The sequence below is a fragment of the Vidua chalybeata genome, chromosome 15 (genome assembly GCF_026979565.1).
Source record: "Vidua chalybeata isolate OUT-0048 chromosome 15, bVidCha1 merged haplotype, whole genome shotgun sequence".
NCBI lineage: Eukaryota > Metazoa > Chordata > Aves > Passeriformes > Viduidae > Vidua > Vidua chalybeata.
This window is the reverse complement of record NC_071544.1, coordinates 11612798-11630335: the sequence shown is the minus strand read 5'-3', so window position 1 is coordinate 11630335 and position 17538 is coordinate 11612798. Positions and strand designations below refer to the sequence as shown.

The window sequence follows — 17538 nt, the reverse complement described above, 5'->3', positions numbered from 1 at the left end:
TTGTCTCTTCAAGGCAATCCAGGGAAACCCCTTTACAGAGCCATCATAGCCTTGGTGCCTTGCAGAACTGCTTACCAGTGTTTCTGTGTCATACATGCCTCATCCACAACTGAAATAACAGCAGTCAGGCTCATTTTAACTCAGCCATCTGAAAGGGTAATTAGTTCTGTGTCTGTGAAAAGGCCCACGGGACTGTTAGTGACTGTAAGTAATTACATTCTTCTTCTTATCCAAAGTCTGAGCTCCAGTACAGAGTAATTCCCCATATCTGTGGACTCAGTAGAACCAAATTTATGATATTAATCTATGAATATGCTATTTATAAATCTCTCAAAGTATTTTGTGGTGTCCTTGGGTAAGGCTCTCTTGCCATTTCTCTTTGATGCTTTGCTGATTTGTTTTTGGAATGACTGTCCATGTCCAGATTGAGAGATTGGTACAGAAGTCTATAGAAGAAAATACATGAGCATAACAAATTGCCCTTTTTTAGAAATCCCAGGGTTTTTAAGCTGCACCATCCATTAGTGGGAATACAAACTGCTATCCAGAAATGGTATAATGTAAGCCATCTGCTAGCACCTGGTCACACTGTGGAATGCAAGAGACAATTATCAAAATCCAAGTGTGTCTTAATTGATGAATGGGTCAGTGAGGTCTATACTGCATTAATATTATTGAGGAATCAAGAATGTAACACTGTAACAGGTTTTGGACATTGTTCAGAAGTATAGAAAGTGAAGAAAAGCTGTTTTCAAATCAGCAAAAATATCTTCTGAAGATAGGTGGACATAGATATTTCAGAAATGTGTTAAACTGTGACACATTTTTTTTCAGTGGTGTGTAATGTGTTAGGATTACCCCATTTCCCTAGTCAAAACTTAAAGTGATCCTGCAGCTTTTTATGAATTTACATTTGTTCAAGATTTGAATATAAAATTTGGTCTACTTTGTTAGCATACTAATACCTTAACAATACAAATATTTATGCCTTGAAAGAGACTGCGAATCAGTTTACTTGCCACAAACATGGTTAAATGCCATGTAAAAATGTGAGTAAATGAAAAAAAAAATCTGTGCATGGATTGTGGAAAGGGGACGATCAAGTAATACATTTCTTTGAGCAAGGTTTTTTTATTCTTCCGGCATTATTTAGGTAGAATGTCAGTTTCCTTTAAAAAAGATAAGACTGTAGTGCAAGCAGATGTAGGGAAGCATTGCTAAGAGAGTGTGAAATGTCTGTAAAGTCAGTGCAACATCTGTCTGCTTTTCTTGTGTCTAGGCTTGGTTTTTCCTAGTGTAAAGAACCCAAAGGTCACATGCTTAAAAGATATATATATTAATGTAATTTCCAAAAGATAAAAGTCCTTCCACAAAAAGGGAATATGTGATATATGTGGAATTATCGAGGTGATTCAAAGGAAGGGAGCACAAGAAGCCCCAAGTCCCTGAACCCAATGTCCCTACTATTCTAGGGGAACTCTGCTGCAGTTCAAATTCCAGGGATTTATAAAGTCTCTTCCCCTTCTTGGCCCAGCCATGGGTCTGTCCTCCTGCTGCCCATCAGAAGCATTGAAGTAACATATTTAAAGACTGGGCAAAGATTCTGGAACTTGAGGGACTCTAACAATAAAGAAGTGGGTGCATCTTGTATCTTTATAGAGGATCTTAATTTTTCTAGCAGTGCTTAGTATCATATATGACTTGGGATGGAAGACAGAGGAGCTCCTTGGGTGAGGCGGGTGAGGAGGAAATGATCTGCAGAGAAGGCAAAGCCCAATGCCTTTTGTACATACTGATGTTGTGCTGGATCTTTGAGAGACTGTGAGCGTTGGTCTTCTAGAGTGGGTTGGGTGGAGGAGAGAGACAGCTTGACCTTGACAAGCTTGAGGAAATCCAGGGGCGTAGCTCCCCAGCTCACGTGTATCAGCAGGATTTGGACTTGTGAATGAATCAGGATGTGGCTGTGACTACCTGTTTTGATTGCATGCAAATTCCTCCTTAAGAAACCTTTCCCTGAGTGTCAGAATAGAGCAATTGGATTATGAAATATGTCAGCAGTTGTCATCTAAATACAGCCCAACTGTTTTCTCAATTGATTATGCTATTTGGTTCTCCTTTTAGGAACTCTTGGTTAGAGTAGATTATAAAGCTGATCAAAAATACAGCAAGGACATTATACTGAGGAATTGTTTCTTGTTTAATGAAGGAGGATGTGCTTATAAGTTTATTGTTTATCACTTATGAATTTAATGTACTACAGGCTAGCACAACAAGAATCTGATTAAGCTTTAATATTTGTTTTGAATTTAATTGTGTCACACCCATCTTTGAAAAGCTGCTCTTGCTGTTTCTGGTTTTCTAATCATATGCCTCAATCAATGCCTGCACTTCTTAAAGGAGCAGGACTTTGTGATGGTCCATCATGTCTGCAGTACAGCAGTGTCTGGCACATTGCAGAACACTGAAGTGTGTGTAATCATGTTTAGAGGGCACAGAGCAGGACCCTCTCTTTACCTGACAGAGTGAAATCTGTTGAAGTTCTTTTTGCTACAAAGAAGAGTTTTGAGTGTTCTTCAGATTCACATTAAGAGTATTTTTATAGAAGCCTTTTCCTCACTGAACTTGAAATACCTACTTCTTTGTCCTCTTGAGTAGAGAGAATTCAAGTTTTAATTTCAGAAGCTTTTTTATTTAGGTTGTTTTGCATAGGTTTGTGCAGCAAAGAGACTTGTGATTTCTGAAAATACCTGCTCAGTGTTTTGGGATAGAAGGTTGTTCCACCAGTTGTGTTTAACTGAGGCACCCTGTGAAAGCCTGACTTTTGTGTAATAGTTTCATATGCTGGTGCACTTCATGATTTTTCTCATGGTAATTTTGTAAAATCTGTTTTGGTGTCTGACACTACATAAAATAGGCATCCTAAACTAAACGTCTACATACAGGGAATAAGTCAACATTTTCAATATTATTAAGGCAACAGAAAGACAAATATTTTAAAATGCTACTAGTCTCATTTTAAAATTAATCTATATTCTTGGCATTAAATTCTTGTCTTGTTTAGAATGCAATAACTGTCAAATATTATGGTCTTTTTCTGTTTTCAGAAGTATTTGATTTGGGACATCTCAAACAACATATTCTACTCTTGAGAATGCTCATGTGTTGACAGCTTGGATGTGCTCTTGTTTACTTTCTGATTAGATCAAAATAAAAATATGTGCAGCTAGACCGGTTTTAATGACTCTGAAGATATGCCAAGGCTCGTCCTCTTGGTGTCTGCTTTGCCATAAACCTGTTTAGAATGTAGGAGTTATTCTTCACATAGAATTTCTTTCTTTTGCATCAGACAAAAATGTTAAGGTACCTGATAAATGTGTGGGTTTCCCCACTGTTGTGCCATGGAATTTGTATTTAAAAACAGTTCTCCCCAAGCCTACTTTTTCTAGCAGCACAGCTTTGCATACAGGTCAATATGCCCTTCCATTATCCTTTACCTCACAGGTTCCATGGATTATCCTCTGTGGCTGAATCCCTTCCCTTGTAGAGGAGATCCTTGCTTCCACCTCTGCCCTCATGCAGCTCAGATGTCTTCTGGTGTTTTCATAGAGCTCACAATTGGTATCTCAAAATTTCATATACAGCTATAGCTTTCATTATTGCTTTCCTGCTTTCTTTGTCATTTTCTGGGATCCCAAATTCTGTTGGAGTTGTTTCACTGTTAGTTGATGTTATTCCAAGAAATCTGTCGCTCACAGTAATAGGATTGATCCCTTTCCTGGGTACTGAATAGTAGGTGTTGCTGTCTTTTTATTTCTGATACAATGCATTCAGAAATGCTTAGCATACAGCTACAGGATTTTAATCGAAGAATAGAGAAGTAATAGAAGAATAGGGAAGTCTGGCTTTTGAGGATGGACAGTTTTATTTCCAATTACATTATCATGATGATATCCTATTGCTGCACTCAGAAAGGCAGTGCATTTCACTGTCTGAATCCATCTTTTAAGTGACTATCTGGACCAATCTTTACCTTTATCAGGGAATGGGGAATTTGTGTTTTCTAAGGAAGTACTCTGAAATTTTCACCAGCAGAATTACTCAGGTAAATGTGCTATGTTTAGGTTTTTCAGAAAGAAGTGATGAAAGGACTCGGTTGCAGTTAAATTTTCTCTGCTATTTAAAGAGAGGACAGTATTCTTTCACAAGCATGAGATGAGTGCAGTCTGTGTGCTTCATGCTGTGTCTGCAGCATCAGCAGCCACTATCAGAGACTTATTGCAAGGACTTCAGCTTAAAATACCAGCCATTAGCAAATCACTGACCTTTGTTATGAGTATCTGACTTAATTCTCAGTTCTCTGCAAACCTTGTTGCATCAAGTAACAGTAGTTCAGTGCCTCTTACAGGTGGTCTGACACATTCCACACTCGAGGTAGGATCTAAGGTTTTGCCCTCCCCATCTGCAAGAAGGTGGTTGAAGCATTGCAGCCCTGATTGGCAGTTGCATTTTGCCAGGCTGCATTCCCTGCAACCCCCAGTGGATGCTAGCTGGGTTGAAGGTGTCCAAAGTCTGCTCTTTGAACCATACCTGTCTTCAGCTTCAGCCTGGTATCCTGGACATAGTTAACCATATTTTGAGCTTCAGATAAATATTTGGTAGTCAAGAATTAGCAACAACAAAGACAATAAAAAAACCTACAAAAAATCCCAACACAACAAAAGCACCACAAATATTTGCCTGTGATGACACTTGTAACATTTCTTTGAGATTACTTTTTATTGACTTTCTGAGCATGCTCTTTTAGAATTGCTAGGGAATGTGAATAGGTCAGTGAGAGCAAAGCAGTTTCCTTATGAGCTCTACAGGAAACTCCTAGATGTTGCTGTTTATCCCATAGTCTTGTTTTTACTGTTTTCTAAGCTCTTAATTTCTTCTGTCTTCTGCTCTCACAATGTAACATTACACAGATTTAATGATTAGTCACAACTTCATCCCTTTTCATACACAGAGTTGTATAACTATTCTGATTAAACATGCGCATGGTAAAATTGCAAGCTAGAAATGGATGCCTGGGCTTGGATGATAGCAATTAAATGATTTATGTTTACAAACATCAATATTTATCTTATGCCTACCGTCTGTCCTAGCTTGTCATCTGTGGTTCCATGTGTAGTTCATTGGCTTTAGTAAGCAATCCAGATTCTTTGCTCTGGACACTGTGTTCTTGGCTGAGGAGAATATTGCTTTTTGTAAGATCATGGAGTAAGACCATATTCTGAGTTTCACAAACACTCTTAGTCTTTCTGTCTTCACCTGAGGATTTTTTTCTGCTAAAGTTTCAGAAATACAAGGTTTCAAGGTGCTTAAAATAAATGAGTCACTGTCTCCTCCTGCCCCCAATTGTTCTCAAACAGGGAGTTCTTGCTAAAATTATTTAGGGTGATGCCCCTGACAAAAATACGGATGAACCAAGTCCCAGTTTCCACTGAGCTTCAGTATGTTAAACAGACATAATTTATTTTTCTTTTCTGCAGTTCTCCTTGGCTCTGGCGGGGTCAGAAGCAGCAGTAGCACTTTGGCTGTTCCCAGTTGAGTCATTTGGAATGCAAATCACTTTGCAGTGATGCCAGAGGTTCCCATTGTGCTGGGCTTTATATAAAACGCGTGACAGATTGTCAGCTTTGTCACATTCCCTGGGCAGCAGGGAATAGGTAGAGGCTTCAGCTTTGGATTCAGATAGAACTGGACTAGTATCAGAAGATCTTTGTCGTATTTGCTTTGCAGATAACTATAAATCATGTTAGAATATTACACTGAGTGCTTTAGCTTGATATTTTGATACTAACATAATTTCTCAGTGCAAATAAATTCCTACTGGGGAAGCTTAGCAGAATGTGCTCTGGGGAATACAGTCTTCCTGTACCCTTCCCTGCTTTTCTTCCCTGTCTGAACTAGATATGAAGAGCAGAAGTGAAGTCTGGGGAAAATATCAAGCAATAAAAATTATCTGCTCTTGATTGATCTTGCACTATCTGAACTGCAGGATTTGGGGTTGCAGGAGCATGTGCTGCATCTAAATACAGGGTCTTGCAGAAAGGGTATCTCTTGTGCTGTAAAAATGCACTGCAAGTCTGGGCAGGAACTGTCTTCCCAACTGGACAAATAGGAATCTGGTTAGATGTCCATGAAAATAAAGCTAGTGATGGACTTTTACTCTGAGATTTTGCTGTCTATTAAATATCTTGGTTATTTTTGCATGAAACCAAACTTGGTACTGAAGTTTCTCTTGAGAGCTGGATTAAAATTGATCTTGTGTGAGTTTGTGCTATACTAGAGATTAAATACATTGTGTTGAGTTTTCATTGCTACTCAAAGCTTTTGAATTACTGTGGCACTGTTTCAAAAATATTCAGAAGGAAACACTGAACTTTCTTTTCCTATCCAGTCCCGTGGTAGCAGGACAAGGCCTGAATGACTTTGCGATTTCAATTTTAAATAAAGAAAAGTTGAAATTTCTTGAGGAAAGCAATTTGAGGGCTGTGGAATTTTTTTTTTTTAATTATTGTGCAAATTTTAATTTCTGAGATTATCAGTTTTGATTCTTTTGAGTAGTTCTGTCAGCACAATCCACATCACTAATGTTAGTGAACTTAATGGGAAAACTGATGATAGTGACGGTAAATAAATAATAAAGAGTAACAAGGGAACATTTAAGGCTCTTGCACAACTCTATAATAAGTCCCCATTTTGGAAAATTATACAGCTGTCACCCTGAATTATTGTGCCCAGGGTTTCAAAGGTGCTGCTCTTTTGGCTCTTGAACATAATTTTGTGGATACAGTAGCTTCTTAAAAATTAGGCTGTGATTAAAAGACTTGGAACAAATGCCTTGTGTTAAAATAGGACCTCATGTTCTCTACTGTCACTAGGTTCTCTGTAGCTTAAATCCAGAATTTTGGTGCTGAAGTCGTTTGCCTTATACAGTTCTTCTCTGAGGGAATGTGAGTTGGAGCAAGCAGATGGAACAAGCAGATGAACAGATTTTGCAAGCATTTTGAAAATAGGTCTTGAAAGGGTTTTTAGTATTGGAAGCAAATAAGTCTGGATGAATAAGAATGAAACTTCACAAGGTTTTTTTTCTTTCTGGCTTTGGTTTTTCTGAAACTTTTCTTTCTTTTAACTTAGAATTACCGTGTGTTCAAGATGCTCTTTTTTTAATGAGGTCTTTGCTTTCAAACATAGGTGATCTCTCTGCTCTATAGGTGATTTTGTTCTTTTTCAGCAAGGCTTATGGTTTTGTTATTATCCTTGTACCAATAATTTTCCCTTTGGGACAGGAAATAGTCTAGAGGCAAGACACTATGAAAACAGATGGGCTACACATTGAAAATGGAGCTGATGAAGCTGACAGCCTCTTTGCGATCCTATCAAGCGTGTCTTTGTATGGGTGATAAAATCAGCAGCCAAACTTCTGCCAAGTTTTTTCAATTCTCTTCTACTTTGCAGCCACATAACCATGCAGGGGAACTTGCATAACTCTCCCCAGCAACATCCACAGCACTGCCTATGCTAAGGGCACTCGAGCAGTATTCTCACTTATCTCCTAAATGTTTTTTTGAGAGTTGCCTGTTTAGGTATTCACGGCTTCAGATCTGGAACAAATGTACTTTTGAAAGCTTGTTCAGACTGCACACAGTCTGAATAATTACAATGTGGGAAGTACTGTGTACTAGCAGTAGAGATCTGTTACTGTGTGTGGAGCTGCAGAGAGTTTAGGGCAAATGTTAATGCCCTAATTTGAAAATCTGGGTTTGAAGGACAAGGCATAAGTAGAATGCCCAGTAGCATGTTTCATGTATCATAGATGGCTTAGATTAAAACCTGAGTTGTCAAATGGCTTTGCATTTGGAAAATCTTGTGAGCATCATGCCATGTTAATTTTAAATAGAAATTAAACTTTTTTCCCCTTTTTATAGGAACTGGAGACATTGTTGCTGTCATGATTACAGAATCGAAGGTTAAGGAGATCTTGAATTACTTGGAAAAGAATATCTCTGTCCTGATGGCCATAGCAGTGGGGTCCCGTGTTCCTCCGAAGAACTTCAGTCGGGGCTCTCTAGTCTTTGTGTCAATATCATTCATTGTTTTGATGATCATTTCTTCAGCATGGTTAATATTTTACTTCATCCAGAAGATCAGGTACACAAGTGCACGTGACAGGAATCAGGTAAGGGGTCTCTTCTCTTATGATATGGAGATAATATGTTCTGTATACAATAGTCAACAGAGGAAAAAATAAGGAATGCCCATCAAACTGGTGTTCAGAACCTCTTTGTTCCAAGGCAGGGCATGTTGCCAGACAAGGATTTTTATATAGCAAAGTGTTTTCATCCTGAGCAGCACTGGTATAGATCCTAGACATGACAGGAAGGAAAAGAACTGAAGCAAAATACTTGAGTTTTGGTTTGTGTAAGTCCAAAAGTAAGATGGATTCTGTGTTGGCTGAGTAATACATACTGGATGTATGTTGGGAATGAGGAGGAAAGTTAAATTGTGAATCAACTTGTGTAATGTAGAGGAACACTGAGCAAATGTTACAAATTCTCTCCATGCTCTTAAGGATATGTTCTGTAATAATTAAGGTAATTCAAAAATTGTACAAAAGTATTCCCAAACCATAATCTGTTACCAATGTTAGGGTAAGAAAACTAAGGTGTAGAGCTCCTTAGTGGTCTGTGTTAACTTTCAACTTTATTTAAGATCACCCTTGGTAAGGAGTGCCTAATTCTCCTGGTCATATATTTTAACCAAAACTTTGTCCAATATGCCTCTCTTACATTCTTTTTCAACTCTTAATTTGTTTAAGAACTGAGTTATGTATGGCCATACTCAGAGATCTAGACTAATTCAAGTTGTCAACGCAAACACAGATAAATTTTAGAAGTAAATGTTTTACTAGTGTGGACTTAATGACCCCCCATAGTGTGCCTTGGCTTTTATTGTGAAGGGTCACTAAACCTCAAGAAATCCACAGTGCACTCTTTGCCCTGTCTCTTTGTCAAGGCTAACTTAGAAACCTCCTGACCTCTAGTCGCTGTCACCCCTTTCCCCCAAACTACAGCTGATAACCCAGCAGCTGACTGTGGGCCAGTTTTGTCGTGTTCTGTCAGACCTAAAATAAATTCAAACTTACAAAACCTCGGCTGTGGCACAGGATTTCCTTTTCAGTTGCTATAAATAGTGTCTGATACTGCAGGTCCCATGGGCATCCTGTAGATTTTCTTAAGGATGTCATTCTTAAATGACCACACTGTAGCCGGTACTTAGTGTGGTCCCTTGGGATGGTGAAAGTTTAAATATAACTATAACTTAATGAATGTCTGTGGAATACTAAATTGTGCCTTCTCTATCCCCTACATGGCTTTAGGCTCCTTCCAAATGTCCACGTTTCAAAACAGTTGCTCCATTGGGAAAGAGCTCTTATGACCTTTTTTCTTTCTTTAGATTTTTACAAAGGTCAGGAGAAACTTGATAAAAATTTTATGTGGTTTAAAAAGCCGAGCTTATTAAACTTTAATAAGAAGGTGGCGACAGCTACAGCTTATTTTTAAAGAGCTTTGAGAGCTTTCACAAAGACTGTACTGTTAGTGATGAAATAGCCTTGGTTTAGGCTATGATCTTGTTTTTAAGTTATGTCAAGGCACAAGCTTTTCTGTTTTTTAAATCAAAGCCATCAAAAATTTGCTGTGTTTTGTAGATAACACAAGTAGATATTGGTGTTTCACATCGTTATTCTTGCGTGCTTCTGCCGGAGGTGTGAAACTCTTTTGCATGTGGAAATGACCTTTTCCATCCAGACAGTTGTGGGTTTTAAAAGCAAGCATATGCTGTGTGCCTGTGCCCTAACTTAGCAAAATAGCAAATCCTGAGCATTTCCAGTGTTAGCATGAAAGAGTATTTGTTAAAATTAGAAAATGGAAGAGGTTGACCTCTTAAATGGAAGAGATGGAAGTTATTATTTAGCAAATCTATTTACGTAAAAGAACTTCAATATGTTGGAAGAGTTCTGCAGAAATATTATGCTTTCAATGGGAAAATAATCTTTAAAATTTCTTGTAGTGCATATACAATCACATGCAGTAGAACGAAATATAGATACTAACCACATTTACTTTGCCATCGCAGTTGAGCATATAAGATAAATGCCATTTCAGCCTCATTCCTCTCTTAGTAATCACACTTTTGGTTATGCAGTGGTTATCTATTCCAGCAGTGTGCCCAGTGTGTTCTGTGTCATTAAGTGCTCAGGCCAATATGCTTGTTCCAGGGTTTAGATCGGCTTAAATTGACCAAATTCTTGCATACTGAAGTTAGGGTGAGATTTCTGACTTTAGCAAGCATATAATTTCCCATCCCAGGTCTGCTTCTGATGCTGTGCTTCCTACATGGGTGTACTTCAGTAGCTGGGACTGTTTATCTAATTTTTTTCAAATCCTTGTTCTAAAAAATATCGAATAAGAGCTGCTGTTCTCTGAAAATCACAAGGAAGAAAAGTGCGTATGTAATTCTAGAATAAGTGGTACACTCACTTGTGACACAGACTTCTGAGGTTGTTGTGTTCTGTAAATAAAAGCAACTTTAATTGCTGTTTGCATGTGAGGAAATATGTGGTACAGGGAATACACCTTATGAAGGATTTGGGTTTCAGTTTTATAGAAGGTGGGCACAAAACCCCACACATATATTGCAGACTGCAGGAGAAGTTTTGAGAGCTGCATTCTGAGAAGCAGCCTATCTCTTTCAAGGCAGAGTACTTAGTACAGGTTGGAGGGGACAGAGAAAATACATCACTTCTGTTTTTTAAGTCAGTTGTAAACCAAATCTGATGTCTCATGTCCCTGAAGGAAGATGACAGGATCTTTGTTTCATTCGGTGCCCATCTCTGGGACCCCAGTGGGAAAACAGTGACAAACAGCTGTTCTTTACTGGCTGGGAACTGGGCATTTCAACAGGAATCAGCACTTGGATGTCAGAAAAGCCTCCTTCCATCCAGCTGTGATGGTCATAAAGCAGCATAAACAGCAAAAAAAAAAAAACCCTCACCCTCTGCATTCAAATTGAGGTTACCTTCAAACCAGTATTAATTTCAGCTTTATTTAAGTCTCTATTGGCTTATTTAGATTTCATGACCCATCATTTTTTCTTTTATGAGATCCTGGTGGTTTTGGGTAATAGCAAGAGAGAAACTAGGTTACACTGGGAGGATCTTTTGCATCTCAGAATAAGATCAGCCTGCTCAGAGTGGAAATATAAAAATAATTCAAGCATAAGAGAACAAGCAGTATATTACAGCACACTAAATAAAAACCAGTATGAGCAGAATATAATGGAAATCATTGGGAGGGGACATTGCTTCAGCTTTTGTCCTGCAACCTGGGTTTGATTAGTTTTGCACATCAATGTTGATTCATTTCTGTGGACTTCTGTACAGTCCATGAATTTTATGCCCATGCTTGTGGAGAGCATTTGAGGATTCAACTGTTGACTATTTTTCCTTCTCAACAAATCTCTGTGCTTTTTTGTGTTTGCATTTTGTCTTATGTGTTGGCCTGCTGCCATAGTGTGTATTGCAGTGGTATTATTGAGTCCAAATAAGTCATTGTAAAGGACACTAATGAAGCTTGTTTATCAGGGTTAATTTGTGTTCTCTTCTTTATCACTTTATTAGCGTCGTCTTGGAGATGCTGCCAAGAAAGCCATTGGTAAATTGACAACCAGGACAGTAAAGAAGGGTGATAAGGTATAATAATAAGATTTCGACATGATAAACTTGAGCATCATGTTTAATTTTTTTCTGGGGAAACAATCTCAGTATTTTCTTTATGTTTCTGATTTATGACTTTGCCTTCCTTGTTGGAGGCTTACTTTGTCCTGTGGCACAATATTTTGTGTAACTGTTAGTATTGATGTGTGCTGTATATTTCAAAGAAGGTTTTCCTGCTTAAATACTATTTGCACTCCATCTGGCAGCTGTGACTGAGGGTGGTTTTGTGTGCTGGCTGACTGGGAGGGTGTTCTGGCACAAGTAGATAGGACTGGCATTGTTTATGTGGAATTTTAAAGCTTAGAACCTTATCATATGTAAGTTCTGTAAAGGAAAAATAAATTTAAAAGACAGGTAATTGAAGATAACCTCTTAAGTAAAATATGATTATTCAGTAAGTTAAGGGGGAGCTTAAAGAGGTGTTTCAGTCAAAGTTACTCCAAGAATATTTCTTGCTAGTATACAGACTAAAATACATGGTGTGTTATGTCCTAAGCTTTTTCTACTTTTGAGAGCAGTATTGCTTTATTTTTGACTCTGGAAGGAAAAAACAGTCATTTAATCTTGCTTAATTTTTTTGCTTTAATTTTCAAAAGGCAGGGGAATTCTGGCTATAATTTGATTTTTAAAATATTATTTCTTAGGGCCTTTTTATTGTGATTCCTTTTTTCTTTCTTATCAACAGTATCAGCAGTGGGAGATTAGGAAGTCATAGGAAAATTTGCTTCCAGAGAGAAGGCAGAGAAAATGTCTTTCTGTTCTTCCTCCCTCCCTATGTAGTTCTATTTCAAAACAGCCCACTGCACTAAATCTTTTCTGAAATGGGAGAACATACAAATTAGAGGAACCTTTCCATGTAAAACAATGCTGTTGTCTTGACAGCATAAATTCAGAACTGGCAAGTGCTATGTAGGTTGCAGTACAGACAGCATGAGGTGCACATGAAGGTGAACAGAGTGGGAAAAACCTTTTCTTCCTCAGAGGAGCTGAATTCTTCCTCAGGATTCTCTGTGTGCAGCCCTGGCTGGTGCTGACCTGGAGTAGCTGTGGCCTTGCTCTGGTCCCTGTCTTGGTGTCTGGCTTGTAGCTGGTTGGCTTCAAAAAGAATAATGAAGTTGAACTAAGAGAAGGCACAGCCTGTTTTGTGTCACAGGCCCAAACATTTTAAATATGTATTGTTGATGCCATGTCTATATACAAATGAAGGCCCTCCTTTTTCATTTGACATTTTAAAATATCATATTTAAAAATATAATTTTAAAAAATGATAACTTCTGGAAAATAGAGGAGCTGGTCAATCAGTGATCCTCATATTCATGTCTCAATAAGAATGATGATAATTCATCATCAAAAAAGTAAGCAACAGACATAAATATGGGACTACTCTGCACTAAGTAAAATGTGCTCAGGCTGTAAAAATGAGCTCCAGAATTCTTATTCTGCCAAAGAAAATAAAACAAAAACAAACAAACAAACAACAACAACAAAAGAATAAAATAGAAATGTTAGCTCTAAGCTGGAAGTAAAAAAAAGGAAATCTAGGAAAATCTCCACTATATTTTATTATGATTTCACTGAACATTAGAATCATCTTAGGCCTTAGCTTATGTATTAAATGATGATTTACCAGCTCCAAGAAGGGGGAGTTTTGCATGTATGAATGCTTTTCTTGCTTATGGTGGAATATAATAATCCAGCCACTGGGTTTATATCTTAGTAACAGCCACTTGGCACAGTGCAGTTCATGTTCTAGTCACAACTACTTTGACATTTGTCATAGCCTCAACTCTTGACTTGAATTCTCATTCTGTTCATTTTAGGAAACAGACCCAGACTTTGATCATTGTGCTGTCTGCATTGAGAGTTACAAGCAGAATGATGTTGTTCGCATTTTGCCATGCAAGTAAGATAATAAAGTTGCTTTGTTTGGAAACTCTTCTCTTTTGCTTCATTTCATGTAATAGGTGCATTGTAATTCACAAATGCATTTGTTGGATGTTTCCAGTCCTAATTACAGGCACTTTATTTTAGACTATGGTGCCAGAAGGTGTGAAGGTGGGTGTTGGCACTGTTAGGACAATGGGGATTAAACAGAATTATATTAAAGATATTGGTAATAGAGCTATTGAGATTTCAGTGACATGGAGGGGTGCAGGTTTAAGGACCAAGTGATGGGCAGACTCAAAAAACTTCAGTATAATGAGCCAGGTACAGCAGCAGCATTCTGTACTGTAGATGTGCAACAACTAGCTGCTGTTTTTTGAAAATGTAGGGAATGGAAATGCAGTCTTTGCAACCTTCATACTTCCTGACAGTAGTCAGCCACTGTGCTGTCATCTGTCTTTGGTCTCTTCAATGCAGTGTGATCTTGGCTTGTGTCTGAAGATTTGTACTTGCTGGTGATTCTGCATTACTGCACCTTCCTTCCCTTTTATAGCATTGTGTTGACATTTACAGGTTTTTAGTTTGCTTCCATTCCAATTCCATTCTTGAGTTGTTTTGGGACATTTTCTCTTTGAGAGATGCTTTTAAATACTTTTCCCCCGGTGGCTGATTTTGATGAATCATACATTTTGGTGGCATTAAGCATTATCAAGGACATCTTTCCCTTGTGCTCTGAAATGCAAAGCTTTTTGCTCATCTCCAGGCACAAAACCCACGTGTAAATTAGGTTGTACATATGCAGCAAGATCCAATAACTTGGCTTGTGCTTGGTACATAAATGGTTCTGCATGATACTCTAGAAGCAGCAAAGTCATGTGTTGGAGTTGATCTCCAGTCAGGCAGCAGCAGCACATAAGAGCTCATTATTGGTCTTCTAAATCCTCCTGCAGGCTGTTCTGAATAGCTTGAATATCTTCTAATGTGCAGAGTATTTCCATAATCATAGAAGGAAAACAGTATTATTTTCTTTTTATTTTCTTATTTTATTTTTATCTTACTGATAAAAATATGTGTGCATTATACTTCTGTAGCCAAAAATTTAATTCAGTTTACTGTTCTCTGTGTTCTTACCTCTTGGAGAGCAGGAAACAATGACCTGTTTTAGATTCTCAGTGTTGTTTAGCTAAAATGCCCTACAATTGATTATTTGGAAACTCTCATTAAAATATTTAGGAATAGAAGAGCTTAGATTGGAAAGATTTGTGAGCCTTTGGTCATGTGGATGTATGTGCATTTCTTTTTTACAGTTCAGTCATTTTTACTTAAAGTTGATGTCCTCTTGCCCTGAAAAAATGTACTCCCAAGTGTAAAGTAAATATTTCAGAGTTACACCATTTATTCCAATCTCATGTGAAGCTTGTATAGGTGAATTAAGCCCTGCTCTTTTGATATGTTATGCAGAAGGTTATTCAGAAATTAGAGGAGGAACTTCTGGAAATTGCCTACCAGTTTTGGACCACTGAGATGATTGTTTTGTGAACTGCCTCTTAAGAAAGTTTCTCTTGTGCTGTTCTGCTGTGAGGCTCAAGGACGTGGAATGAAAGGTCACAAGTCCCACTCTTCTGTGCCTTTCTCTTGGTACAGAACAAAGGCCAGGAGGAGGTCCTTGCCAGTGAAGAGAGAATGACTCTTTCCCTGATAGGAAAACAGCTGTTCCCACTGAGCACAAGGCAGAGTTGGGATTAAAAGCCAACTTCTTAGTTAAACAACTGCCCCTTTGCAAGCAGTGGATATGTTGCTGATATCCACAGATACAATACAGACCATTTGAACAAGGTGATCATTGATTTAGTTTTTTAATTTAAAAAAAAAAAGAAAAGTCCTTTTTCTTCAGACACCCTTGTTGAGCTGCAGCCCTGCAGACAGGAGGCTCTGGGCTCTCGGGGTAGTTACAGCTGTTCAGGGAGCTGCATGCAGGTGCACCTGGCTGCCACCTCAGCACAACCTGCCCCGGTGCAGTTTCCCATGTAAAGGAGAGATCAAGGCTCTTGTGTAGATCATTTTCTGTTCTGTTTTTCACAAGAATGTAAGGTCAGCGAAGGCTCAGATTACATTCCTGCCAAAGGCTGTATGGCAACTTTTATGTTCGCTTTCTACTTCTTTTTTACATCTCACTTTTCATTTGCTGCAGCCCAGCTTTTAAGTTAAGTGCAAAACCATCTAGGCTAGGATGGATGCTTTCCACAAGACATTTTTATATTTGTAGATGAAAAGCCAACTACTACCTTCAAAGATGGGCCCAATAAATCTCAGATTCCATGTGAGATTTTTCAGTCTTCGTTACCTGAGATGATTCTCCCCAAATCTTGTTATGGAAGTTTAACTCCTTTCTGCTTCCTCATATTTAAACCTTCTATTTTAGTGCAGCATGCAGTGTTAGTTAAAGAAAAAAAAAGAAAAAAACAGCACACAGACAATAAAACAAAGCCTTCAAGAGAGTTTCTAAGCCAAATGAGAAAATAAATTGCAAGGAAACCATGGAGAAAATTACTTGACCAAGAGGAAGCAAATAAAAGGCTAGAAGTTCTCACTGTGCCTGTTGTAATCATTAGACAGTAGGAATCACTGACATGTGACATCTTTGCTGCTTTCATCAATTTAAAAGTAGCCTTTCCCTTTAGTAGCACAGTTGTTCTCTGCAGTTAAGTATGGTCTGTCACACCATGCTTCAGCAGAGGAATCTGATCTGGGCAGACACACAGCAGGCAAAATCTACCAGCAGCTGAGCAAGTTTCACCTAAAATTCTGTAGTGAAACACCACATTTGTGATATAAAGTTTTGTGGTACGCGGGAAATTGTGGCCAACTTAAAAATAAACTAAAGTGAAGTGGTAGAAGTTCAACTGCGTTGTTTGCAGAAGTTCATTTTGTGCTTCAGAGAGAGGCGTTCAGTTCCAGCAGCCTATGGACATACTTAGAGCTTTAGTGCACAGAGGGACAAGCAGCCATCTGTTTTAGGCTTCCAAGCCTGAGGAATGTATCTTTTGTGAATGTCATTATGTAAGTGAAAAGTGAGTAGAGGAAGCAAATGTCAGAGGGATCCTAGCAAAAGACAAACCTCATGGACCATTTTCCTTATTCAGATAACTTTATTCTGCCATCACAGAATGCACCTAGGGGCTGAACAAGGCACTAGGTGAAAAGGGACCAGGAGTGGGTAGTGTGAAGGATTAGTGAGAGATAAGGGAAGGGGAGAGCAAAGTGACAGGTTAGAGAAGAACAGAAAATGACGTTGGAAAGGGCAGAAAGATGGCCAAGGAAAGAAGGAATTAACAAGATAGGAAAATCATTAACAGAGTAGCGAATACTATAAAATAAATGGCTTTTGAGCCAAAGTTTTAATTCCTGTCTTGGTCAAGAAGGAGGAAAGTGACAAAATTGACTAAACTGGATTTTCAGATTTTTATATTTAATTCTGTGCTGCTGCAAATAGCTACCTTTTTAAGACCAAATTAACATAGAGTCTTGATGGCATCCTTTCTGCTTCCTGCAGTGCCCTGGACCCCAGGGCCAGGCGAGCATCTGCCTCCAGCAGTAGCCAAAGAACCTGCTTTGCAGCAGCAAAGGTCCCTTTGGTGGGATGCTGCACTGAGAGCAGGGAAGGGTAGTGAGCTCTAGGGAAACAGCACTTGTAAATCATTCAACCCTTCTCCTTCTGTGATGTGTGAATTTGGAGGCCTTATACCACCAAAAGAGATCCCCAAGTCACTTTCTCCCCTGTGGAATGCTGCAAAGAATCCCCGTTGTACAAGAGTCGGTGTTAGGGTGTT

The 17538-nt window shown here is 38.5% G+C and overlaps 1 protein-coding gene across 3 annotated transcripts in view; it reads left to right on the top strand.

The window, feature by feature from the left end:
* The window catches only part of RNF130 (ring finger protein 130), a 55411-nt gene that overhangs the window by 15854 nt on the left and 22019 nt on the right, over positions 1 to 17538 (top strand). For all 3 annotated transcript variants that reach the window (XM_053956352.1, XM_053956353.1, XM_053956351.1), the window contains 3 exons: positions 7977 to 8227; positions 11729 to 11800; positions 13645 to 13727. In XM_053956352.1, the coding sequence (XP_053812327.1) occupies positions 7977 to 8227; positions 11729 to 11800; positions 13645 to 13727 (406 nt within the window). The remainder of the gene's footprint in view (positions 1 to 7976; positions 8228 to 11728; positions 11801 to 13644; positions 13728 to 17538) is intronic.